The 26,136-nt window shown below is 48.2% G+C and overlaps 1 protein-coding gene across 6 annotated transcripts in view; it reads left to right on the forward strand.

Annotated features, from left to right (window-relative positions):
- mllt10 (MLLT10 histone lysine methyltransferase DOT1L cofactor) overlaps positions 1–25,810 on the forward strand; it is a 40,710-nt gene extending 14,900 nt beyond the window's left edge. For 2 of the 6 annotated variants that reach the window (XM_060045704.1, XM_060045707.1), the window contains 14 exons: positions 3,906–4,004; positions 4,552–4,936; positions 5,656–5,874; positions 6,340–6,891; positions 12,340–12,500; positions 16,106–16,223; positions 17,646–17,727; positions 19,149–19,363; positions 20,497–20,646; positions 20,905–20,960; positions 21,455–21,693; positions 22,142–22,165; positions 22,860–22,950; positions 23,214–25,810. In XM_060045704.1, coding sequence (XP_059901687.1) covers positions 3,906–4,004; positions 4,552–4,936; positions 5,656–5,874; positions 6,340–6,891; positions 12,340–12,500; positions 16,106–16,223; positions 17,646–17,727; positions 19,149–19,363; positions 20,497–20,646; positions 20,905–20,960; positions 21,455–21,693; positions 22,142–22,165; positions 22,860–22,950; positions 23,214–23,459 — 2,637 coding nt within the window. In that variant the 3' untranslated portion in view covers positions 23,460–25,810. Of the gene's footprint in view, positions 1–3,905; positions 4,005–4,551; positions 4,937–5,655; positions 5,875–6,339; positions 6,892–12,339; positions 12,501–16,105; positions 16,224–17,645; positions 17,728–19,148; positions 19,364–20,496; positions 20,647–20,904; positions 20,961–21,454; positions 21,694–22,141; positions 22,166–22,859; positions 22,951–23,213 lie in introns of those variants that run through there. The other 4 variants (XM_060045705.1, XM_060045706.1, XM_060045708.1 and 1 more) reach the window with 4 other exon arrangements.
- Positions 25,811–26,136: the final 326 nt, after the last annotated feature.

Genomic DNA, 26,136 nt, shown 5'->3' on the forward strand with positions numbered 1-26,136 from the left:
GCAGAAGAGTGTCTTCAATTGAATTAGGCCGGCGCCTTTTTCATTCCAGACGTGAAGCGCATCACAAGTCAAAAACTCCCATCTTCTCTCGACTCCGACCTCAGCACGCCTTTATTGTGTGGTCGGGGTTTAAGAAAATGTATCTGCACTTTAATTGGGTATACTCGGTTCATACACCGCTGTAATCTAAAGGCGCGTGTCGGGCCTGATCCTCGTCACAGTGTGGGCTGTTATTGACGGAGTGTATGGTTTTCCTTTCCCTCGTCATCTGATTCCAGACCACCCCTCCTCCACCTCACCCTTGACTCTCAAGCCCCCCCCCCCCCCTCTGGCCGTGCCCCGGTTCGGGCGGCCCTCTCACAATGCATCCATTCTTGCTGGCTTGAAGGGTACAGATCACCAGCCAGATGTGACACAATTGTTGGATTCTCCCATTACGAGTAATTAGAAAAGGCCCTGAAAACCAATTGTGTGCTGTCGTGTGTCGAATGCAGGCATGCTGTGGTCAGTTGACGTGTGCTCGTGCTGCTGTGTGTGTGTGTGTATATGTGTTTGTTTGTGTGACACGTGGAGTCAACTTCGATTTTTATGTGTTATGCTAACATTTAATATATCAACTTTACGTGATTAAAAAAATAAAAATGAAACGGCTCACTTCAAGGAAGACCAATGTTTATATTTTGGTGTCATTCAAGTGCTTGTGCATGTGCGTGTCATTGTGTCAATGGTGCAATGCGAAATGGACCGAGTGAGAGCATTGTAACTGCCATCAATCTTACTGCCAATATTAGGGTCCGATATATTGAATATATATTGTCATTATAATCATAGTAATTTGGCATGCATCGCATTGACCTCTACTGTATACTAATGCACATAACGGCTATCCAGCTGGGCGACAGCCAGGTCAGTCCACTCCTATCGTATATTTTTTATCCTAAAGATAAAAAAGTTATCTTTATGGAATTTCGTTTCAGGGGACATTGTGATATCGCTGTGATATCGCTGTAATATTATAATCCCTTCCATTATAAGCCTTTTATGGCTCGAACGTTGGCCTTTTTTTTTTTTACAGTTTAACCAACCTGAAACATTATATTAACATGAGCGTTGAATGGATGCTTTCACAAAGGATTCTCTGAGCTGGGTCTGTGTACGGGCCATGCATCGTAATGGACATCAGAACGAGTCACTCTCTCTACCCAGGTGTTTCTCTCTACCTAATTGTTTGGTGCAATAATTGCTCCGTTGAAATCGACCAATTGATTGAATGCCGTGCTATTTTCTCTGTTGGTGAGATTGCTCCTCCTGTTAAACCAGTTTTTGTAAATGTGTCTTCATTTTGGCCGTGTGCAAAACGCCTTAAAAAGATAATTACGTGTTGGGAGTCTTTTTGTCTTCCGATGCCAGCTTCAGCATGATGGCTTATGGGGTTCACTTGAACGGCCCAGGCCTTTCCAACGCCTGATTTGCATTAGCAAGGCAGGCCACACACACACATATACATTCCATGGTCAGAGGTCAGTTGGCTCAGATGTGTGTGTTGCAGGTTTTGTCGATTAGATGTATACCGCATGTTAGACCCTGCAGTCGAATTACGATGAGGTCTAAAAGATTACACACACACACACACACACACACACACACACACACACACACACACACACACACAGGAAACTATGGAGGGGAATTCCTGTCAAGGAAGGGTGGATTATTTTCCCTGTTTCTTCCTGTTCCTCTGTTACCCCTAAACCCCCAACACCCCCCCCCCTCCCTTGGACCCACCCGGTCCATCTGTTGTAAGGCCCCATTCCACCTCCTGTGCCCACAGGGGGTATACCTCGACTAGGTTTCTGGATGATACAAGAAGGACATTCTTTAGGTTACATTTCTTTTGCCAATGTTGAACCCGCTTCATAAGATGATGATTTTGTCCACAAAACGTCTGTTCGTGACCAGCTTTAACATGTCTGATGTACAGTATAGAATGGATTTTTTTTTTTCTTTTGTTATTTATCAACTGATTTTGTCTGTAAAATTTTGCGTTTATGTCGGCAAGTGACCAATCACACGGTTCGAAATAGAGGTGCACAGAGTTTTAAGGCATCATCCGGGGCATTTGTAGAGGAAAATGTAGTCCGGTTTTATTATTCTATTAAAACATATTTGCCGTCATGTTAAGACTGCGGTGGACAGTTGAAGCTGTGAATTGGACACTGGAATTTCTACCTCCCATTTCAGGACATTGGATTTGACAAGAGACCGAGAAGAGGTGCCGGCCCTGTGTGGTCATGGTTATTGTTCAGGGAAGGTTTCTGATGGATGGATCCGTACCCCATCCCCCACCCTCCCTCTCCCATGCACCCCCATGCAGTCAAAAGGAGAACTTCGACATGTCGAATGATCAGGCTCTAAATAGGCGAGAAAGTGTTAAAAGGCATGGTCAGCTAAATCAATTTACCTGATTGATATAAGTGTGTGTGTGTGTGTGTGTCGTCCATGCATGCATGCAAGTGGGTGTGTGTGTCTCTTAGCATTTCCCACGGCCAGGCTGCTATGTCCAGAAGGATTCAGTGTATGTGTGGGGATATCTGACCCTCTCGTCTACAAGCCTCTGTCCATCAACACCTTCCTTTGGAATGTTAATGAAAAACAACAAGGGAATTCTCTCTCTCTCTCTCTCTCCTCTCCTCTCCTCTCCCTCTCCCTCTCCTCACTTGAGACGATTCACGAAAAACAAACTCAGGTTTTTAAGTCACCTTTCCAAACCTCCAAGAGGTTTATAGTCTGGGAGCCCGCGTAGACTAGTTCAGCAGAGCTTTCCATTCTTCATCTGGCTGGCAATCACTGCTAACTGCTCCCTGTCCCGGAAGCCTGGCTAAACTGTCACCCCCATCCCCCGATCCAATCACTCCGGCCCCGAGGGGAGGCACACACAACTGTTTAAGAGTTATCCTGGCTCTGAACATAAGGAGCATGTTGTCTCTGAAGATCACTGCATATTCTTTGCTGTGGGTGTGTGTGCTAGAGAAAAGAGGGGCTCAATTTAGCAGAAAAGTGCTGGTACATGCGTTTGTTCCAACACGTGTGTGTGTGTGTGTGTGTGTGTGTGTGTGTGCATGCACAGAAAGGTGGGGGGGGGGCTTGGAGCGTGCGCACAGGAGGTGTAAATTTGCTGGCACCCCGCGGGCCCTCCAGGGGTGCTAGAGGAGGGTGGAGCCGGCGAATGTGTAAGCGAAGGGTGTAAATTGAGCTTTCATGGTCTCGGCGAGTGCGGCTCCGATTGGAGCACGAGATGAGAACCAGTGCGCTACTTTGCGGGGCACATGGAACACACGCAGCTCTTAAACTATAACACCTTGGGACTCCTCCTCTCCTCCTCCTTAGTCTCAGTCGGTGTGTGTGTGTGTGTGTGTGTGTGTGTGTGTGTGTGTGTGTGTGTGTGTGTGTGTGTGTGTGTGTGTGTGTGTGTGTGTGTGTGTGTGTGTGTGTGTGTGTGTGTGTGTGTGTGTGTGTGTGTGTGTGTGTGTGTTTATTCCACGATTTCTCCCATCTTTCTGTTGGTGCAAAAAGCAACGTCCTCCAACCATCCTTGACTGACAATGCCTTTGAGAACACGAAGCCCTCTATCTTTCTCTCTCCTCTCTCCTTCTCGTCTCTCAACTCGCTCCAATCGTGGGAAGGGAAACGTCTTTATTTGCCATCAGTTGGTCCAGATCTTTTCTGTCACTGTCACGTCTGTCGTTATATACTTGGCCTTTTATTTTTTTTGGAAACGGCCGGTACACACGGAAACACCGTGTCGGATATCAGCCTCCTATCTGTTTTCTACCCCGTCCTCCTCCTCCTCCTCTTCCTTCAGCCCCCTCACCAACTGGTCTGTTTGTCGTCTCTGTCCTCGCTAGAAACACAAAGAGAGGGACAGGCACAAGCCCAAACACAAGAAGACCCCACTAGACATGTCTCCCTCCCTCGTCCTCCTAAACACCACAGTCCCCGACAAGGTAAGCGTTACGCTCCCCCTCCCCGTCCCTGTTTGTTCTGTGCCTTCCTGTCTGTTCACGCCCATGGGTGCCAGGGTGTCGCGCTGCTCGGCACGCAGGCTCTGGATCTCTCCCTTCCCCACATCCACCGCTCAGACTCTGTCCCTGCTTTATAGATCTGTAGACAGAAACGCATCTGAACAAATGAGCCTTCTCAGTTTAAAACCGTTTGCTTTTGCACTTGTCTCTTCCCCGCTGCGCTCCTGGCCCTTATTGTTTCTAGTGGCTCCATGTCCGGCCTGTTTTTTTTTATTTATTTATCACTACTTGCTATCCACTGTTCCCTTTTGATTTATTACTGAACTCAAAGGCGAGCTTAAGTATCCAGAACTAAGCAAATATTATTGATATTATGACAATTATTTTTATTACATTTTTTAAGTTTTCTGCTGTGCTTCTGGCTCTGACTTCAATCTCCACGCATCCTACCGGTTACTCCCTTCAACTTATCCGACATCCTTTTGCAAATGACCAATAATTAACCTTAATAAACGTCCTCTCATTGCAGGGCTACACCTGCAGCAGCACCTCAGGCGGAGGCGTGGCCTCTCTGCCCGCCCCCTCGCAGAAGCGATTGGACGACAGCGGCGCCCGCTTCACCACCGCCAACTTCCAGGAAGTGCCCTTGGCCCACGCCGGTCCCGGCGGTGCCAAGGACGGCCCCGCGGCGGACAGCGGGAAGATGGGCCCCGACCCCAAGATCAAGAAGAGCAACATCGTCGGGGCCGGTGCCGGTGCCCTCGCCGGCTGCGGCGGCGGCGGCAGCCACGTCGTCGGACAGAGGGGAGGCCGCAAGACCCTCACGTCCTCGGCGAAGCCGCTGCCCTCCGCCGTGGTCACCATGGCAACCTCCTCCACTTCGGCCACTGCCTCCACCGGACCGTTTCATCAGGGTGAGCACTCTCGTTCCCGAGTCTTCCCCGGACCTATTTGAGTTGTAAGTTGGGTGTGTTTCAAGTGTTTGCTTTGTATGCGCAGAGCAGACGGCAGACACAGACTCGTCGGCTCCTGTAATCTAGAGCCTTGTTTAGGTTTAGGCCTGATTCACTATCATTCACACGCGCACAAAAGGACAGGGGGTAGTCCGAGCTCTTTTGACTGCCCGTTATCAGTGGTGTGTGTGCGCGTATGTTTATGTTTCTGTGTATGGGAGCTTATGTGTGCTCACGGTGCATGGCCCCCCTGTCACGTAGGAATGATAGAAGGCTGACGGCAGGGCAGATGGGGAGAGGGTGATTAACTGGTTATTTTTGTTATCTCTCCATTCTGCTCCCATAGTAATGGAAAAGGGGGGGCTGGCACAAAAACATTTCCACCAGGAGACAAAGTGGACTTGCCCTGTTGTCCTACAACTTTCCTTCTCTCCCTCTCCCACACCGTTTCACTCTCAAGTCCCCGCAGGTTTTTTAGCAACAGACAACATTTATGAATTTCCCAACAAACAACTAAATCCTGTAGATTATTCATTCATATTATTCCTCATCAACATACCATTCCTTTCCCCCTTGCCTATCCCCATTACCACTGGCTCTTAGCCTCTCCCCTATGTGTGCTACTGACTAAAGTCTCTCTCTCTCTCTCTCCCTCTCCCCCCTCCCCCTCCCCCTCCCAGGCCTTCTACTGACCAGCGCGAGTAAGACATCCTCCGCTCCGTCGTCCTCGGACTTCCTGGGGTTCTCTGATTCGTCCCTGCGGCCGGGTGGAGGCACCACCTTCTCCTCCCCTCCCTCCTTCAGCAGCTGTCTGGTGAAGACGGCCTCGGAGGGTGGGGCCTCTGACGGATCCACCACGCTGTTCGGGTCCATGATGTCCGCCACCGTAGCATCAGGAGGTACTTGTGGACGCACCCACTCGCATGACTCAATCGAGCGTTCCTCCTCTTGTTTGTTTTGAATGCTTGTGTTTTTTACTCATCCAATTTTTAATTTAAATCAGATTTTGAAGGACGGGAGTGAATCTTTTTGAAACCGTCCAATAAACGCCAATTACATAATAAACCGATGCTTGCCTCTTAATAGGAAAATTGGCCTGTGCAGACTTCTCCCATTTAACTAACGAGAAGTTTAGAATCTGTTGTCGGTTTAGTTAAAAAAAAACAGATGGTATCCTGATAAAGTATTTACTGACTCCACATAGTGCAACGGTTACATGTTTGAGCCGTGAATCCGTGCCGTAACTCTCTGCCAGCGAGGGCTGGCAAGTTTTCGTTTCATGTTTTCACACTAATTGGCCGTCGTGTGCTGGCAGCCATCGCTTCGCCAGGAAACATTCTAATTGTTTTTCCCTCTGCTGGCAGTGGGCGGCAAGCTGTACGAGAACTCGCACACGAGCCTGACGAGCCCGCCCGACACGGTGAGCCTGAGCAGCGGTGTGGGCTTCAAGCGGGCCCAGCCCTCCACGTCCAGCGTGGGGCCGGGCCTGGCGGGCGCCATCGGCGGCTGCGACGACAGCGTGAAGAAGAAGAAGAAGGGCAACTGGCGCAACCGCTTCGGGCCGTGCTTCACCACCGACTCCAAGCCGTCGGAGCCGGCGCCGTCGCTCACGCTGCCCGTCTCCGCGACGGCCAACGCCGTCTCTTCCTCGTCGTCTTCCTCGTCTTCCTCGGCCTCCGTCGCCTCGCCGTCGCCGACCTCGTCGGCGCTGACAGGGCGCCCCGGCGTGGGGGGGATGACTGGGGTGGGGGCCGGGGGAGGAGCTGTCTCAGCTGGAGGAGGAGCTGGAGGAGGAGGAGGAGGAGGAGGGGGAGAGAGGATGGTGGGGGTCGTCGGCGTCGGGATCCAGAAGTCCCCATCGCTCCTCAGGAACGGGACACTCCCCGGACACACTGGCTCCACCCCCACTGGCGCAGGTAAAACAAACGCATCTTATCTATGTTTCTGCTGCTATTGAACCCAATGTGGCCCTCCATTACGAAGGAAAAACATATGACCCTGATTTTGCAGGAAAGGGCTGTATGATCACTTTAATGATGTGCGGTTCGGATTTTTTAATTTGTATTCGTCAAGGATTAACGGGCTAGTACAGCCCTTTTTATGTTGCTTAATGAAGCAGAAACACAACAGGTAGTGTGTCCTTTGAAGCCTCATGACCATGGCAAGAGAAAATCAAAAATATTTATATACCTCTCTCTGTTTCTCACATGCTCGCACTCGCACACATGTTGAAGTGGTCACTGTCTTCGCTCCCCCACCCCACCTAATCTGTGTTCAGTTGCTTGGCAACCGTCTTTATGCTTTGGAGTTCCCTTCTGCTGATGGAAATGGCCTGGTAGTATTATGCCCCCTCCTCCTTCTCCTCCCTTCTCCCACCTCTCAAACAGCCAATACCAGTCTCTTTGCACCTCCTCTCTCCTCATTACTCCCTTTACCAGTTACCATACGTGTTTCTGAACAAGCGCAATTTGCATACTCTCCCCGGCTTTTTTTTGGCCGGCAAACGTGGCCGATAAAGATTCCAATCTTCCGGCCAAATGTACGATTTTACGGCCGTATGTAATACACGTGCTGTCTGTGTAATGAGGCGTGCGTGTGCAAAAATACATGTTTTAAAACAAGGCAAAATTTATCGTTTTGTCACAAAAACATGCAAATGTTTCCTGGATGTTCCTCTTCGCTGGTCTTTTCGTCATTTTTAACGTTAGTAGAGGTTTGTTGCACTTTAATTCGGTTCGCGTCACACTGGACTTTGTCAGGCTAACCCAGCATTGTAAACAAACACTTGTTTGTTTGGCTTGCTCCAGAGTTCAAATGAGTGTTCCCATCACCCTAATCTCACCATACTATGTGGGGGAAATGCTCCATAGTAAATGTAAACGTACCAGACAGCTCAGTTGTGGAAGCACCTGTAGGCTATGGCAACAAAGGGCTTCGTTTGATTGCCGTGACGTCTCAGGAGGACAATAGTAGTCTATGCATTCAGTTACGCATACTGTTACACACATAGGCAATAGGCATACGCATATAGTTGCGCACTGACAATTCGCCAGTCAATGTATGCTCAGAGAAAAAACTTCAAATATTGTCACACATTTTTGTATTGCAAATTTGCGTTACTCGATGTAATACCTTAATGATAATTAATAAAAGGGGGAAAAAAATACTGTACATTTTTTGGCGGCCATTTGCCGGTAAATGCCGGCTAATGAAACCCTAACATATTCTCGATTATTAGCAAGTCTGAGTTATGTTATTATTATTTTTTTTCGGTGAATTTCACTCTGTTCCTCGGCTTAGGTCCCAGACGAAGGGGGGCGGAACATGCGTGGTATTAAGTTAGGTAGTCTGAATGAATGATTTGTTAATTTATGAATGTATCACCTAATGAGTTTCGAAGGGAAAAGGGAAGGGATAATGTTGACAATGAAATATGACCAGAGCTATTTGGCACAGATGTTTTGTAGGCACTCTGGAGTGTGTGTGTGTGTGTGTGTGTGTGTGTGTGTGTGTGTGTGTGTGTGTGTGTGTGTGTGTGTGTGTGTGTGTGTGTGTGTGTGTGTGTGTGTGTGTGTGTGTGTGTGTGTGTGTGTGTGTGTGTGTGTGGCGCCATTTGGGAGTCTACTGTACTGCTACATGCTAATCAAAATGAGGGACCATCATAGCACATTAATTGAGTAGTTTTAAATTAATTATTTTATTATTTTCAGAAGTATACATTAGTAACACAATTGACAACAACATGACTAACGATGTGATTTACCATGCCTTGTCCCCTACACTGCTCAGCAACCTGGTGCTGTGGTATCATTCGTCTGAGAAGTGGCCGCTAAACCACACAATGTTTGGAATAAATTGCAATAAAACGCAGCGCGATTTGCATGTTATCAAAGGAATAGCGAAGAGAAAACCAAATGCTTGATTAGTCTGCTGTCGCGTGTGTTTCTATAGGCTGCCGGTGCCTGGGCCTCCAGGCACTTGACTTTGTGTTTAGTTATTCCTCCGTGTGTCTACCTTACTCATATTCATAGGAGGCGTTGGAAGATTGGCTGTTTGCAATGTAGGATTGTATTGTCGTTGTTCTTATGTTACTTTTTTTATTGTGTTTAGATGTCTTTTTTTTATTTTTTATATATCTTTTAGTTTAATAGCGCACCATTTTAAAGCGTAGAATTATCACTTATATATAGCCCATGCTGCAAACATAGCGCACACACACACACACGCGCACGCACACGCACACGCAGACGCACACGCGCACATGCATGTGAAATGAGATTTAAACTTTAAAATTAAATTTCCAAAATCTTTAATCAATAGATTAACAAAAACTTGAGCACTCTGATTGCAAAAATGCTATTGGTGCTCCAAGTGGGCTCAGAATTTGTTATGAAGAGTTTTGCCTAGCAGTAGTTTCGAGCCATCTTTCTTTGTCGTGTTTTAACCTCGCCTAAGCTACGGCGACCGTCCCCATAGCTAGGGGTGCGTGTGCGTGTGCGCGCGTGTGCGTGTGCGCGCACACCCCCCTGTGTATATATGGTACATTCTCCTCCCAACTGTAAATATTTAGCCAGGGGTTAATGCAGGGCAGTAATGTCTTTATCTCCTACCCCCTCCCCATCCCATCCCATCCTGTGTGGAGTCTCCATAGTGTGGACGGATGGATGGATAGCGGGGCCTGATAGATAGGTGCTAGTGGGTGGGGGGGCAGCAGCAGCAGCAGGGGGTTAGATGCGGGCCAGGTTAATGTTTGACAATGCTGGGGGTCACAGATGGGTAAGCTCTGGCTCGCTGGGCGACGGCGGTGGTGCCGGGACAGCCCATGGAGGGAGGTAATCTGTTAGGCCAGGGTTGGAAAGTTTGGGGTGTGTGTGCGTGGGTGACAGCGTGGGGGGGTAAGGAAAGAATAGTAGGTAAAGCCAAAGTTACACAAAGCAAATTCAATGCATCGGTTTTCAGTAAATCCAGTGTTCGAATTAAATGTGTTGTTGTTTTGGGCTGCTGGAGGATTACTGTTGTCATTAATTTGCCATGTTATAAATAGATTTTATTTTGCACAATTTAGTGATGTCACTTTTAGAGACTAGCCACAGAAAGTATTTTTTTGGTCTGTTTTCCCGCGACTCTTTGTGGTGTGGTTCTCGTCTCCATGACCAGCACTTGTCAAGAGCTTTGACGTCGCTAAGGCAACAGATCCTCGTTTATATGTAAGATGTTGTTCATCAGAGAGACTCAAACTATATTTATCACAAAGCCTAAAACACAAAGCAATTTGTCTAAATTGCAGAAAAAATATTTATTTAAGTTATTATTTTTAAATTTACTTTCAATTTGAAAATGAAGAATAGTCGATTCATCGATAAATCAAACCTCTGATTATTAATGGAAAATTCTGATATTCGATAAATCCTTTAAAGTATTCTATCAAGTAAAAATTACAAATATTTGCTGCTTAATGTTGCAGTTCAATCAAAAGATTGTAGGTTAACAGATCATTGTATAAGGAAAAAAAAAAGGTTTTCTTGGCTGCTTGTAGATTGTATAGTTCCTACTACCAAAAACTGCATTGGGAAAAAAAAATATTTGTGTTTGGCATAGATTTTACACTTTACTTTAGAGGAAATTTATAGAATTCCTGTTTATCAGAAAGAGGCCAGGTTGACTTTTAAAGCTGGCAGATGCAGGTGCATGTTCAACACCTTCCAAAAGTTAATGAGTTGGACGGGAAGAGCTGCCCGGCCAGATGGAGAGGGGAGACGCGGTCAGGGCACCACCGCAGGTCTGATCCCCTGGGATCCACCCTATTGATCTCCTAAAGACAGGCCCAGACTTCCAGCTGCAGGAGCCCATGCCCGCCGTGGCGCTCATGTCGTTCCGGTTCCATTTCTGGTTCATCTCCAGTTTGTGGGTGTTTTTTTTTTTTTTTTTGGTGGGTTGCATCCATGGTACCATGATACATAGTTTCACAGAAACTTCCGCCTGTATGAGTTTAGTATTGCTTATACTGCGCCAACTGGGGCAGCGAGAGTCCTTGCTTTTTTCGCTTTAACTCTGAGTTGGGCTTCCGTTCTGACCGACAACATGGGCACGTGCGTGCTCAACCATGACATCACCCAGCGGCCGTCGCCAGCCCTCGGCACCCTGGCGCTACAACACAACTACGATACAATATGCTTATCAGCCCACATAGTGTGTGTAGTTTATGTGGGCACCTGTGAGTGTATATTAGTCATCAGTCTCTTCTCTCCTCTCCTCTCTCTCTCTCCCTCTCCCCCCTCTCCTCTTTATCTTCCTCTTTCAATCTCTCACTTTATCTCCCCCTCTTTCTCACTCTCTCTCCTTCTCTCTCTCTCTCTCCCTCTCTCTCCCCCCCCCCCCCGACCCTCCCCAATCGCTGTGGTACAAAGCGCTCTTGTTCCCCCAGTGAATGTGCAGTGCCCTGAGCCATTCAGGCCTTTGTGGGGCTGAGGGGCCTCCTTCCACCCTCTCCCCTCATGGGGTCAAAAGGGGTGCAGGGGCAGGGCTTATCCCTGGTTAAAGGGGACAGGGAGGGGGCGTCTGGGGAGAGGCCGGGAGAGAGAGAGAGAGAGAGAGAGAGAGAGAGGGAGAGGGAGATGAAAGATTGGATGTGTGTGAGTGGGAGAAAGAGAGACGGAGGGCAATGGAGAAAAGGAAGCGAAAGAAAATTAATTGTGTAGCTAAATGTGTTTGGGTAGAATGCTTGGCGGGGTGTTGAATGGTGCATAGGCAGCCTCTGTATTATAACAGCTGTTTGTTAAACTGTAAATATGGGACAGTTTATTAATACGGTCCGACAGCAAGAATGGGGGCACAGCGCCAGTGGCCACGTTCGTATCGCTGTTGATTCTCCTTTTATTCTGTTCCCAAAGTCTGAGCTGACTTTGTTGCTTACCCTGGTATCTAAACAGTAGAAAACCTATACTATACATTTAATATACATGCTTGCCTATTTGTTTGTTTATAGCACGGAAATAAGAAGCATTTCCAGTAATTCTAATTCCTATCTTGCATGCCATTTAGATTTTTAAAGAATCTCCTCCTTTTATAATAAGAGATGCAACAATATTGTATGTTTGGACCAAAAAACAGTAACCGATATTTATCTCTTTCTCATGGCTGATGCCAATACAACAACCGATCATTTCACAATTTTAGTCAAATAATAATATAATAATTCAAGCAAACCCTCGTAAGAAAAAGGTATCATAGATTCCACAGTTCTGAACAAACCAAATTGCACATATTGTGAACACAAGGTGCCATTAACGCACAACGAAAAAAGCATTTCGGAGTGCACACCCTTGTGAAGGGGCGTGATCTTTACCTATTCCTCTGCCTCTCAGGTGCGTTCTCCATCGGCGATGGGTCGTCGTCTGTGACCGGACTGGGCGCCATGGGCGGAGCCAATTCGGATTTGGCCCAGCAACAGACGCCGGCCCCCTCCCTGGCCCCGCCCTCGCCCTTTATGGCCACCGCACCTCTAACCACCACAGCGTCAACACATGTGAGTCACGCACACGCGCACACCTTCACATTTACATGTTTCTCGGGTGTGGATACAGATGCAAATTTATCTTTTTCTTTTTGTTGTTTTTGCTCATGGACGGAGCCGCGTGCCTCCATTTCAAACTAACCACCATCGTTGGTATCAATCTTAGCACCGCAACACCGCCCAACTCGGGGAACACGTATATCTAACCGAATCCCTCCGATTGTGCGGCACCATTGTGCGTGCGTGTGTGTGTGCGTGTGCGTGTGTGCGCATACCTTCCACAGGTACACTGCAAGGTCTGTGGAAGGTCTCTTTTTGAATTAAATCTCCCCCCCCCCCCCCCCCACCCATTTCATTTCCAGCTGTAATTTACTGGGTCCATTCGCTTCTTACTAGATGTCATTATCGGCCTCCATTCATTTAATGGCTGAGTTTAATCATGCCCACTAGCTTTTTATTTAATTTTTTTACTGAAAATGGTTTTGAACAAAATAATGCCACAAAGCTGAAATGTTCTATAGCAGGCAAATGGGTATTGCACATTCAAAATGGCACACTTAATTCCTGAAGAACATCATGTCCATTCCAGGTATTCAAACAGGTGTACAGAATGACCTTGAACTGAAGGCCAGAATTAAGGGTATAATAGTTAGAATTTTTATATTCACAGATTTATTCTTTGTTTAATATTATGTTTCGTGAATAGATTAATGGATGATAAGTTGTGAGCGATGTAGTTGCAGTCTCAGCGTCTAAAAACAAGCTTTCAGAGGTCTTTGTGGTTATTTCTCATGTATTGTCGGATTGCGTTCATCCAAAGGGGAGAGCACCGTCACAACCCCCCCCTCCCCTTGCAGCGGTCCCCACGGTTACTCTCCTAAAGTTGAAGCCCCTCTGGTAATCACCCTGGCCCCCCCACATCTTCAAACCGCGACCCCTGTGAGCCTGTCCTCTTTCACTACTGGCCCAGAGATCCCTCTCTGTCCAGCGCCGTTCATTTCTCTCCCCTGTCCAACGCGCGCGCGCGCACACACACACACACACACACACACACACACACACACACACACACACACACACCCCGCCCTTTCGATATCTTTTGCGCCCTTTGCTCTCTCGCTCTCCTCTTTCTCTCTTGTTTCAGAACTACCAACTCCTCTCTTTCTCCATCCCTTGTCCCGTGATGTGATGTCATCTGACAAGCGCCACAGTGGGGATGATGGGGGTGGGGGTGTACTCATGTCTTGAATCTTGCGTCCCGAGGCCCATAGCCACCCCCCCCCCCACACCAGCCCCCCATAGTACAGAGAAGGGGAGGCCCAGGAAAGCATGGGATATCACGCTATTTACAGCACGTATAGAGGACTTAGCCCCTCTCTTGCAGCGTGCGTGTGTGTGTGTGTGTGTGTGTGTGTGTGCTACTGCGCGGGAGAAAGGGGGTAAAGGGTTTGAAAGAGATGGGTAATTGAAGGGGTGGTGAGATGTTTGAGGGAGAGCGGGGAAGACAGTTAGACAGAGCGAGCTGTTTTCTTTCTCCCCTCTTCTTGTCGCTCCGGATCGACCAAAACGTGTCTTTAAAGTCCTGAATGTGTGGGAACGCCTCCGGGCATCTGGGCCACTCGCGCCGAAATCATGTCCCCGGAAATTATGCAACCCTGTAAGACGGGCTCCCCGCGTCTTCTGTAGTGTGTGTGTGTGTGTGTGTGTGTGTGTGTGTGTGTGTGTGTGTGTGTGTGTGTGTGTGTGTGTGTGTGTGTGTGTGTGTGTGTGTGTGTGTGTGTGTGTGTGTGTGTGTGCGCAAATACGTCCGTGCACCTGTGCACGAGACAGTGAGACGGAGCAGCCATTTGCTATTTTCAGTCCACAAGCAAACTGCTGGCCGACTGCCCATTAGAGGGAAGAGAGATGGCGTGCGTGACAGAGACTGTGTGTAAAGGGGAATGACTCGGGAATGACTCGGGAATGACTCGGAATGAAAAATGAATGAAAATGAAAAATGAATGCTGGCGAGAAAGTGGGAGGGACTGGGGTATTGAGAGGGATGGTGGGAGGACAGTGAGAGAGAGAGAGAGAGAGAGAGAGAGAGGGAGAGGAGAGGGGGAGGCGAGGTGTGAGGCTTTTGAAACTGAGCCAAAGTCATCGGTGAAATAAATGGAATAAGGGCAGGGTAAGGATCCGCCTTCACATTTAACATGGCTGGGAGTGTTATTGTAGCATGAGTTATCTATATTTCTCTGGCTTACTCTATCAAATGTCTTCTATTTCTATAGTTTTGGAATTAGAGTAACTAAATAGTCAACACAATCGTTCATGGTATTCACCTTTTATTGAACGTCGTTTTTTTGTACTTGTGTGTGTGTGTGGGTTTAGTGTTTAATAAGAGTCTTTTGTCAGTATTATTTCTTTATTATATATGTAACACGCGTGTGTTTATGTATTTTTTTTTACATGTATGTGTATATATACCGTAATATATATCATATATATTTTATATGGGTTTATATATTTACATACAATATATTTTATTGATATCTATATTTTATCAATGCATAATATATGTATATTCACACACGTGCATACTGCATATATATGTATATTTGCCCATGCATATATATATATTTATACACACACACACACACACACACACACACACACACACACACACACACACACACACACACACACACACACACACACACACACACACACACACACACACACACACACACACACGCGCGCGCTGCGCAAATGATATGTGTGGGTCATAAATTTGCTATTGTAATATTACAATGCCCATTGCACACATGACAAATAACTGAGATGTGAGCATTAATTATATGATCTGTGTTAGTAACACGGTGTCGCGAGGAGTTGATTAATAAAATCGCTATAGAATGACAGCATAAATCAATCCGTCTATTTAATCAGGGCACGCATGCGACTGGGCGTTGGTGTATTCATGTTAAGTGGTTCCTGTAGTTCCCAACGCCAACATAAACCAAACGTTGAGCTGCACCACAAAGTCAAAAAAAAAAAATAACATCCTCGCAAACGGTCTCACGTAAACATCATTTTAAATGAGAATTCCCAAAGGCAGGACAATGTTAAAATAGCATTGCGCTCCGTATAAGTTAAGGCGTGCCAGCACATTGCCAAATTCTTATGACGAATGCCGTGAACAAACCACCTCACCCTCTCCAGCACCCTTATTTGGGAAAGGCTCTAATTGGATTAAACTATCTGCATCAGAAGCACTTTGTCAGCATGCCAGTGTGTTGGAGCCACGGCCACTCTGAGGTATATGCGTGTGTGAGTTGCACGTAGCCATAGCGGTGCGAGCGCATCGCCGTTGTTTATCTACTTTGAAGAGTAAGTGTATGTTTTCCTGCGTTTCATCCGGGCCAAGTTGGCAGAAAATAATCTTAAGTAATTACAACCCCCAAAAAAAGCTACGTTGATTAAATATATTCCCGCTCTTTGATCTGGGATAATTAACATCTTCCCATGATAACATGTTGTGGCCATCTCCTAAACGGATAATAAAGACATTATTCTAATGTGAATTTGTCGCTTCCTTTTCTCCTTTTCTCTGTCTCGCTCTATCTCTCTCTCCCTAGGTAAGCAGCCTGCCTGGGTCTGTTTTCAACCTTGCTCCCTCCCATATGTTTGGGAACCGGCTTAACCCAAATTCAGCCATGGCTGCACTCATCGCCCAGTCTGAAGCCACACCAGCAGGTATGTGTGTGTGTGTGTGTGTGTGTGTGTGTGTGTGTGTGTGTGTGTGTGTGTGTGTGTGTGTGTGTGTGTGTGTGTGTGTGTGTGTGTGTGTGTGTGTGTGTGTGTGTGTGTGTGTGTGTGTGTGTGTGTGTGTGTGTGTGTGTGTGTGTGTGTGTTATGCCTGAGAGAGAGAGAGAGAGAGAGAGAGAGAGAGAGAGAGAGAGAGTGAGCGAACGGGAGAACAAGAATGAGCGAGATAATGGCTGGGTCACGCCCCCTGGGTCTCACAGAGGGGTCAAGGGTCATTGGTTGTGGTAGTCACAGGCTCCTCCCATTAAGCTCCAGTTACACACACACACACACACACACTGCCGTTCACAAGCCTAATGCTGGAGCGCTCCAGTGTGTTTGTGTCTTAGTATGCAGAATAGGATAGAGCAGCAGAGGAAGTGGCTGGATAGAGTGTTGACTTCTGCAGGACACAGAGTGGGAGGGAGAGTTTAGGGTTAGAGAGAGAGAGAGAGAGAGAGAGAGAGCCCCCCTGCAACCTGCGGGTCAGCTCACTAATCACACTTAATGACACACATACACACACCCCAAATGCACGTGGATACGTGTGTGTAAATGCGACCCACCAGGGCTGTGAGTGACTGCGTGCAGATGGCGCTGAGATGCTGATCTTTCAACACGCCAATTTGCATTAGAAACCAACTGAAACCTTTTCACCCCATTGGCAAAACCCTGGATTAATAGCTCCTGTTGAGCCCCGATAGTCCTCCACGCGATACATTGTGAGCCGTGGACAGTCTGTGTGCACTCACATGTGCTCAGGATAGCAACTCTTATGTGGTTTTTTTTCCTTGGGAGAGCAAGGCAAGCGCACCGCTGGTGTTGGCATGTGTGTTAGCCTCTGTGTGTTAGCCTTTGTGTGCGCGTGTGTTAGCCTGTGTGTAGCGTTAGCCGCTGCTCGCTGCACAGTGTTCATAAGGCCGGGAGCGGGACAGAAACTGTTATTTAGGCTTCTGGCCTGTGGGGTGTTGACCTGGTGACTCTAAAAGCTTGGATTGAGTGTGCATGCGGGGAGGTGCGCTGTATCTGTGTTTGAGTGTATGCAAGTGTGTGTGTGTGCACTTGCATTGGATGCACATGGGTGTTTGTGTAAGTGTGTGTGTGTCTGTGTGTGTATGCATGTGTGATTCATTACCCTCACTGAGGAAAATGAAAAAAGGCGTCTGGCCAGGGGCCCAAGGAGAGTGGGGCAGAAGTGGGAGAGAGAGAGAGAGAGAGTATCGGTGAATGCAGAGAAAGCGAGAGAGAGTAGGGAAGCACATGCAGTTTGAATAAGGGCTCGTGTGTAACAGAGATACAAAGAGAGGGTGAGTGAGTAGCTCACCGAGCCGTCGGTTTTAGATGTGCCATTGATTTTGTGTGTGTGTTTAGACCAGGAGGCAGGAGACGGCAGCACCAGTAGTGTTGGAGCCCAGGGCTTCTCCATAAGAGCTTCTCCCAAGACCACCCCGCGGTGAGTGCACACACACACACACACACACACACACACACACACACACACACACACACACACACACACACACACACACACACACACACACACACACACACACACACACACACACACACACACACACACACACACACACACACACACAGATGCTCTCTCCCTCGCGAGCGAGCCCCTATTTACATTCCACACTGCCCCCCACCCACCAACACCCCCTACCCTCGTCTTTTCCCTCGGCTGGCCCCTCATTTCTTCCTACACACACACACACACATTACTCTGCCTCTCTCTCTCACCCCTAAAGGCGATCTCCTCGCTCGCCCCGACCATGAGTTGTGTTTTGGGATGTGGAAATCGTCCACCGTGCTTTGATCTTTCTTCCTCGCTCGCTTTTTAAAACCTTGTCGATTGCCATGGAACGACATGCCATGGAAGTCTGATGGTTACAACTCCAGCCTACATCTGCCTCCTTCCCTATCTCTCTCTCTCACTCGCACGCACATACACACGCATCCCATTTCTCTCTGGGAACGTTTTGTGGATCTATGAAGATGGGAATAATTGACGGTGCCTTCAGCGCATGTTGGTTCAGTTTAAGATGGAGGTTGGTTATGTATTTTAATATGCTGCGTCTTTGTCTTGTTTGCCAGCTGTGAGTAACATTTAATGAAAATAGACTACTTTTATAATAAGAACTATAGTAATATCTGGAGGAAAATATTTTGTAGGTAGTTGGGTGGAAATTCCTAGAGCAGGTGTATTGGAATAATTACCTCAACCGGAAAATACAAATAGGAAAAAAATCCCCCCCCCCCCCCGCTGGTTTTCCTTCTCGCCTAAAATAAATAAATAAAAGCGGGAGTTTAATAGTCTGGATCACAAATCTCCTCAAATTCGATACATTTTTATTCATAATTTCTTATATATATTTTACAACACCATCCATGCCAAGTTTATTATAACTAGTCTCTATCACACACACTTTTTCTCTCTCTCTTTCTCTTTCTCTCTCTTTCTCTGCCCCCCTCTCTCTCTCTTTCTCTGCCCCCCTCTCTCCCTGTCTCGGTCTCTGTCTCTCACTCGCCCTCTCTCTCTCCCTCTGAAGTACTCATCCAGACGGGATGTCTTGCTGGCTACTTTTCATCAACGCCCACTGTAACAACAAATTGATGTCGTTTTATAGCCAGCCGTGTCTATGGTTGTCTGACATTTATGTTAGGTCGTTAATCTCCTCTTTGACCTCTCTTTTTCTCCCTGCCGTCGCTCTCATTTCCCCCACTGCTTCTCCCTCTTTCTCCTTCCCTCACTCATCATTTTATATCATGCTTGCTTTTTTCCTTCTGTTTTGTATTCTCTACGCCCTTCCTCCCTCTCTCCCTCCCCCCTCTATCTCTCTCTACCCTTGCTCTCTCTCTCTCTCTCAGCTCTCCCATTGGCGGCCTGCAGATCCGCTATGACCCGTCGGGGTCATTGTCGGGGCCGGGCCTGGGCATGCTGGGGGCGGGGTGCGGCGGAGGTGGTGGTGGTGGTGGTGGTGGGGACACGCTGCCCCCGGTGGTCACCAGTATAGAGCAGCTTCTGGAGCGACAGTGGAGCGATGGCCAGAACTTCCTCATGCAGCAGGAGGCGCAGGGAGATGGTGAGAGAGCAAACACACACACACACACACACACACACACACACACACACACACACACACACACACACACACACACACAGGCATGTTATGAAGCCGTCCGAGAAAATGAGCAAAAACATACATTTGCATATGCACACACATGCAGTCATATGTTGGTACACTCACATATGTGCTGCTGCAAACCAGCAAAGGAAAATCTGAGATTCTCCTTTTCCTCAATGCTTTAAACATCTTTATTTCTGTATTTTTCATCATCATGTGTCTTTAATCCCTGATGCAACAGTCCTGTTTTTGTATGGCAGTAGTGCCCTATCTGATGCCTGGATCGGGCACTGCTGCCCTCGTTCTGAGGTCAAGTGACTTGGTTGAACAAGCAGGCCTGTGTGTGTCTGGGATGCGTTTTTATATAGAAAAAGTAGCCCCTGCCTCACTAGCTCCTCGAGGAAGGGTTTTATTAGCGTAACATTTATAAGTCCCAGGAGGGCAACAGTAGAACATCCATTCTGGCATCAACGCTGGCCGTATCTCTCACACCGTGTGCTTGTTTTATATATAGACTGTTGCTGTAGCTTTGTCACTCTCACTTACGCTCTTGTTATTTTTTTGTCTCTCTCTCTCTCGCTCTCTCTCGCTCTCTGTGTCTCTCGCTCTCTGTCTCTCTCTCTCTCTTCCTCGCTCTCTGTGTCTGTCTCTCTCTTCCTCGCTCTCTGTGTCTGTCTCAATCGCTTTCTCGCTCTATATCTCTCTGGCTGTTGGTGTCTCTCTGTCTCCCTTTCTCTAAACCTCTCTGTGTCTCTCTTTCTCGCTGTGTCTCGGTGTCTCTCTCTTCCTCGCTCTGTGTGTCCGTCTCTCTCTCTCTCGCTCGCTCGCTCTGTGTATCGCTCTCTTCCTCTTTATATATGTCTCTCTCTCTTCGTCCCTCTGTGTGTCTCGCTGTCTCTCTTCCTCTTTATATATGTCTTTATGTCTCTCTCTCTCTTCGTCCCTCTTGTGTGTCTCGCTGTCTCTCTTCCTCTTTATATATGTCTTTATGTCTCTCTCTCTTCGTCCCTCTGTGTGTCTCGCTGTCTCTCTCTTCCTCGCTCTATGTCTCGGTGTCTCTCACTTCCTCGCTCTGGGTGTCTCTCTCTCAGTGGTGGCCATGTTGAAGTCCCTGCACCAGTTGCAGGTGGAGAACAAGCGGCTGGAGGAGCAGATCAGGTCTCTGACCGTCAAGAAGGAGAGGCTGCAGCTCCTCAGTGCACAGCTCTCGGTGCCTTTCACCCCCCACTCGGCGTCCTCTGGTACACACACACGCACACGCACACACACGCACACACTCTATTGCGAGATCCCAAGATTTATAAAAAAAAACATTCACATGCATACCACACGTTTACATTCAGTTCTAGTCAGGCATTCATAACTGTGTTTGAGTGTCCCGTTAAATAGGAATAAAGTACCGTTAACACACTTTGGCGCACGCGTACCCACACACACACGTCGACAGCCAGGGCACACAGGGGGGTCCTAATGTAAATGAGTATTAATCTTTGTTCCAGACGTGAAGGGATCACAGCTGGGGGCCGCTGATTCGTCTCTGCCCGTGGCAGCTCAGGTGAGGACAGCCCCCCCCCTCTCCGCCCTACCCCCCACCCAGCACCCAGTTAGGCTCCACTGTAAACAGGACCTCTCTCTGTGCGGGTCAACAAGGTTGCCGCGTGGTCCCGTTCCCGTTAGCAGGAGAGCGATGAGAGAGAGAGAGAGAGAGAGAGAGAGTGGCGAACGCTGGCGTGCCTAATGGTGAATGGTGGACTATCAATTCAACAGCACATGACAGAAATGACACGGTGCCTCTGTCCCTCTCTTCTCTCTCTCCTTCTCTCTCCCCCCCTCTCTGTCTCTCTCCCCAACCCTCTGATTCTCTCTCTTTCTCTGACTCTCTGTCTCGTTCTCTCTCTCTCTCTCATTTCTCTCTTGCTCTCTCGTTCTCGTTCTCTCGCTTACTCTCTCTCGTTCTCTCTCTTGCTTTCTCCCTCCCTCCCTCTCTTTCTATCATCCCTGACCTCTCCCTCCCTCCCTCCCTCCCTCCCTCCCCCCCTCCCTCCCCAGGACAGTGCGTCGTGCGGCGGCCGTAGCAGCAATGGCTCCACCTCCTCCCTCTCCACGCCGCCCTCGGTCTCCCAGAGCCCGCCCCAGCTCAACGGCCTGCCGTCGGGCGCCACGGGCCTGATGGTGGGCCTGGGGGGGGGCCAGGTGGGCAGCCTGAATGGCGTGATCCAGAGTCGCGAGGGGGGGCTCACCCCTCGCGTCGACGTGGGGCCCCTCAATTACCGACTGGGAAACGCCAGGTAAGCTGATGGGCGTCGGCATCACTGACTGATTAGAGCTCATACTTCAAAGGTTGGATCCCTCGTATATATAGGGGTGTGTGTGTGTGTGTGTGTATGTAGATATAGATATAGATATATATGGATGGATGGATGGATAGATATCTCTATTTCTCTCTGTCAGGGCATCATGTTGATCGGGCGCTCGCAAATACCACATTTTAGATTTTGTTATGATTGCAAAACTCACAGTAAATCTGCTCCCACTGGCAGATCAGTTGACTGCCACTTGCTCTTACATGATGGCATACCTGCATCTCGCCCAAAGGAATGCTTCATCACCAGTGGTTATTTAAACCCCCTCCTCCCTTCTCTCTGGGTGTTTCTGTGTGTTCTGAGTAAAGTTTGATGGCGGTTCCCTGTTCTTTGTGTTGCTTTTCCCTTCTCTGCTTGCGTTCTGGGATCCCAGCAGCATGACCACTGCTAAGAACAGGTGAGTTTAGCATCGCAGCTCCGGCTCCCTCCGTTCCCTTTCCTCTGCGTCTCTGGTGCATTCCAAGATTCGATTAGATGGGAATAGCGAATTTTACTTGCATGAGAGTTCCCCCGTTCTCTTCGCTATTGATCTCCTTTTACCTTGAAAAGCCGGATACATGAGATCAGTGTCTTTTTCGTGGTCAGATGGTCTATACTCAATTTCACGAGCTGAATCGCATGTACTCCTCTTCAGTGTGGTCATGTGACCTGTGGTGTACTCCTCTTCAGTGGGGTCATGTGACCTGTGGTGTACTCCTCTTCAGTGGGGTCATGTGACCTGTGGTGTACTCCTCTTCAGTGGGGTCATGTGACCTGTGGTGTACTCCTCTTCAGTGTGGTCATGTGACCTGTGGTGTACTCCTCTTCAGTGGGGTCATGTGACCTGTGGTGTACTCCTCTTCAGTGGGGTCATGTGACCTGTGGTGTACTCCTCTTCAGTGTGGTCATGTGACCTGTGGTGTACTCCTCTTCAGTGGGGTCATGTGACCTGTGGTGTACTCCTCTTCAGTGTGGTCATGTGACCTGTGGTGTACTCCTCTTCAGTGGGGTCATGTGACCTGTGGTGTACTCCTCCTCAGTGGGGTCATGTGACCTGTGGTGTACTCCTCTTCAGTGTGGTCATGTGACCACTGGTGTGTTGTTGTCCTCAGCTCGGCACGTCACGGCCTGATGTCTGAGCAGCAGAGACTCCTGCTGCAGCATCATCAGCTCCAGCAACTATTGAGCTCCCATCCAACAGCGGTAACACAAACGCACACACACACACACTCGCACACACAGTTCAAACTCAAAGAAGCCATTCTGCCCTCGACATCAACCTAATCACTCATCGATCCTTCCTTCCCTCTTGTCCCCTCTCTTCTCACCCCTGTCTTCTCTCTCTACCCTTTCTTGTCATTCCTCCCCTCTGTTCTCTCCTGTCTCCTCTCACCCCTGCCCCCTCCCCCCACCTTTCCCCTCTCTTCTCAACTTACCTCCCCCCCCCCCCCTCCTCCTCCCTGCAGGAGCAGCAGCAGGTGCTGCTCTACCAGCTCATGCAGCAGCAGCAGGACCTGCAGCAGATCCACGCCCAGATGCCCCTCACCTCCTCCTCCTCTTCCTCAGCTCAGCTGCCAGTCGGCGGCCTGCAGCCCGCCCCCCAGGGGGGCCCGGGCGCCATCACCTCCAACCCCTTCCTGGCGATGCAGCACGCACACGCCGACGGCGGCCCGAAGCCGCGGCTGACCGCCGACAAGACGGAGAAGACATGACGGCGGAGGCCACGCCTTCGCTGACGTCTTTTCGTTTTGTTTTGTTTCTCCTTCGTGTCGATAGTCTCCCTGTGTTCCTTCCCTATCCGCCGTCTCCTCTGAGACCCTGGTTGTTCTTTGACGTCCGGGTCTCTCTCGCTGATAAACTCTCTCTCTCTCTCTCTCTCAGGGGCCTCCGCTAACTAGTGTAGTTATTTAGTGCACTCAGCCGCACACAAGCCAGCACACTCAAGAAGACAAGCAAGAAACTTTGAAGCTCCCCGGAAGACAAAGGTGACGGATCTATGTTCCAACATCTGTCCTGCCCGCACCGCAGTTTTATTATGCTTTCAAAGGGGGCGGTAAAACGGACACGAGGGTGGCTGGGGCGGGGGGGACGGGGGCTTTTTTGGAAATATCCGAAGAGCTAGTGCTGTTACCTCTCTCCTTGTCTCCATTACTGACCGAGACGAGCCTCATATGGACACCACAGAAGCCTTGCGTTGACTGTCTGCTTCGCAGGCCAGATATACAGGGGGCTCACTCAGAGCAGTGGGGTAAAAAGGGGCGCGCGTTGTGGCGGCATTCTTTGTTCAACAAGGCAGAATCATTGCGAGAAATTATGCAGAAAAACTGAGCCGTCGGTAGTCAACACTACATTTGCTCCGTGCGGAAAGGCATTGCGATGCATCTCCCTGATTAAGCCCCCTGCTGCACCTACCTCTAACGCAGGACCAGCCTATCGGGACCTAAGGGCTGCCGAGAGCGGCCAATCACAATCCATAGCAATCAGGACTGGCCAATCAGGGTCCAAACCCCAAGTGCCTGAGGCCAAAGAAAGGAGGGGGGCGGACTGGATTTATTTTTCCTCGTACCTGTGTCTCCGTCACTCAACCCGCTCTCGGAGCGCTACTGGTAATTAAGCTGCGTTGCCACGGCAACAGAATACAGAACACTTGGGTGTGTCAAATAAAATGTGCCATTCCTGTAAAAAAGAAAAACACAGGAAACACTTTTCTGCTGCATTCTAATGTCGGAGCCAACTTTGTAATGTGCTTTTCTATTTATTTTGAGTTTGTTTAAGGGGCGTAAAATGGTATATTTTAAATGCCCGCTGGTGTTGCAATTTTATGTTTTATACTACTGTGTTGAGTCCTTTTTTGTTGTTTATTCTCATTTATTCTCACACCTCAACAGTCAAACTTTGCTGTAAACCTTTGATCTACAAACCTAATGTAGTGTGTTTTGAAAGCCAGAAACTACTTGAGAGTTTGTCTGTAGGGGGGGGTGAGGCTGTAGATAGCTATTTGTTAACGGGTGTTGGGTGGGGTGGTGAGGATTTGAGTGGCACAGTTTTTACCTCGTTAAGTGTACATAGATCTTTCTCATTGGCCCTCGGTGTACATATAAGTGAATGTGATTGGCTGGTGTGAAGGACAGTCGATGAAGCCTCAGCTTGCGTGTGTGAATCTTAGGACCAGACGGATGAATAAATGGTGACTGGACACATAAAGTATTAATTTATTTTTATATGTGCAGGGACATTGTGTGTCTTTTTTTAAGTTTTGCACCATTTTCTTGATGAGAATTTGTTTTATACTCTGCATCATGTGGTCTTCTGAGAACATGTCGGGTTGATCCATTTTTTATTTTATTTTTTTTACAGGTGAAAAATAATTTGCGGGGGGGTTCTAATAATGTATTTGAAAACACCAAAATAAAGAAATGCTCTTGGTAAGGATCAAACTATTAGTACATTTTTTTTTTTCATCATCCGGGACACACTTGCATTACTTAATATTGTTACGACACGATCAAATGTGTATTATGGGATTCTTCTGTAAGTAATGCAATATTTTTATTAACTAATCAATTTATAAATAAATTGTTTGTTTTTTTCAGAAAATCGATGTTTGGCTCAGGAAAAACCGAAGCTATCGACAGTGAGAGATTTCTAAGAATGAAAATAGCTTTCACAATAAGCATTGAAGCATTCTCTTCCAGCTCACTCAACTAACTCTTAAGTAAGGCATAGAGTTAATTAACCCTATGCATGATACTGAATATATGTTCCTCTTTCCATCTTTAGATGTTGACTTCAGAAATGGTTCAAGGAAGCCTGAGATGATGATTTACTATACTAACAGCTAAACATTGCATTAAAGAAGAAAGAGCTTAATGTAGCTTAAAACGACATGCTAAAGGGTCCCGGCACTGCACACACATGATTATTTCCAGCTGTGTGTGTGTGTGTGTGTGTGTGTGTGTGTGTGTGTGTGTGTGTGTGTGTGTGTGTGTGTGTGTGTGTGTGTGTGTGTGTGTGTGTGTGTGTGTGTGTGTGTGTGTGTGTGTGTGTGTGTGTGTGTGTCTCAGTCAGAGAGTGAGGGGGAACCATTCTGCTACATCTGCTTCTGCCCTGGTAATTAAAAGCTCACTTTACTCCTGCATCTCCTTGCCCCCCCCCCCCCCCCACACACACACACACACACACACACAATCTAACCTGCATTTAACTGCCCCACCCCCTCTCTCTTCTCTTCACTCAACCTCTTACTCAATCCCCCCGTCCCCCCCCCCAAAAAAGAATCCCTCCGTCCATGCCCCCCCACCCACCCACTATCAGACCTGTCAATCAAAGGCTGACTCCCTCATGCCCTCCTCCCCCCCCAGCAGGGACCTTCTCTTTTATGAGGCCTCG

This window comes from Gadus macrocephalus, chromosome 23 (assembly GCF_031168955.1).
Source record: "Gadus macrocephalus chromosome 23, ASM3116895v1".
NCBI lineage: Eukaryota > Metazoa > Chordata > Actinopteri > Gadiformes > Gadidae > Gadus > Gadus macrocephalus.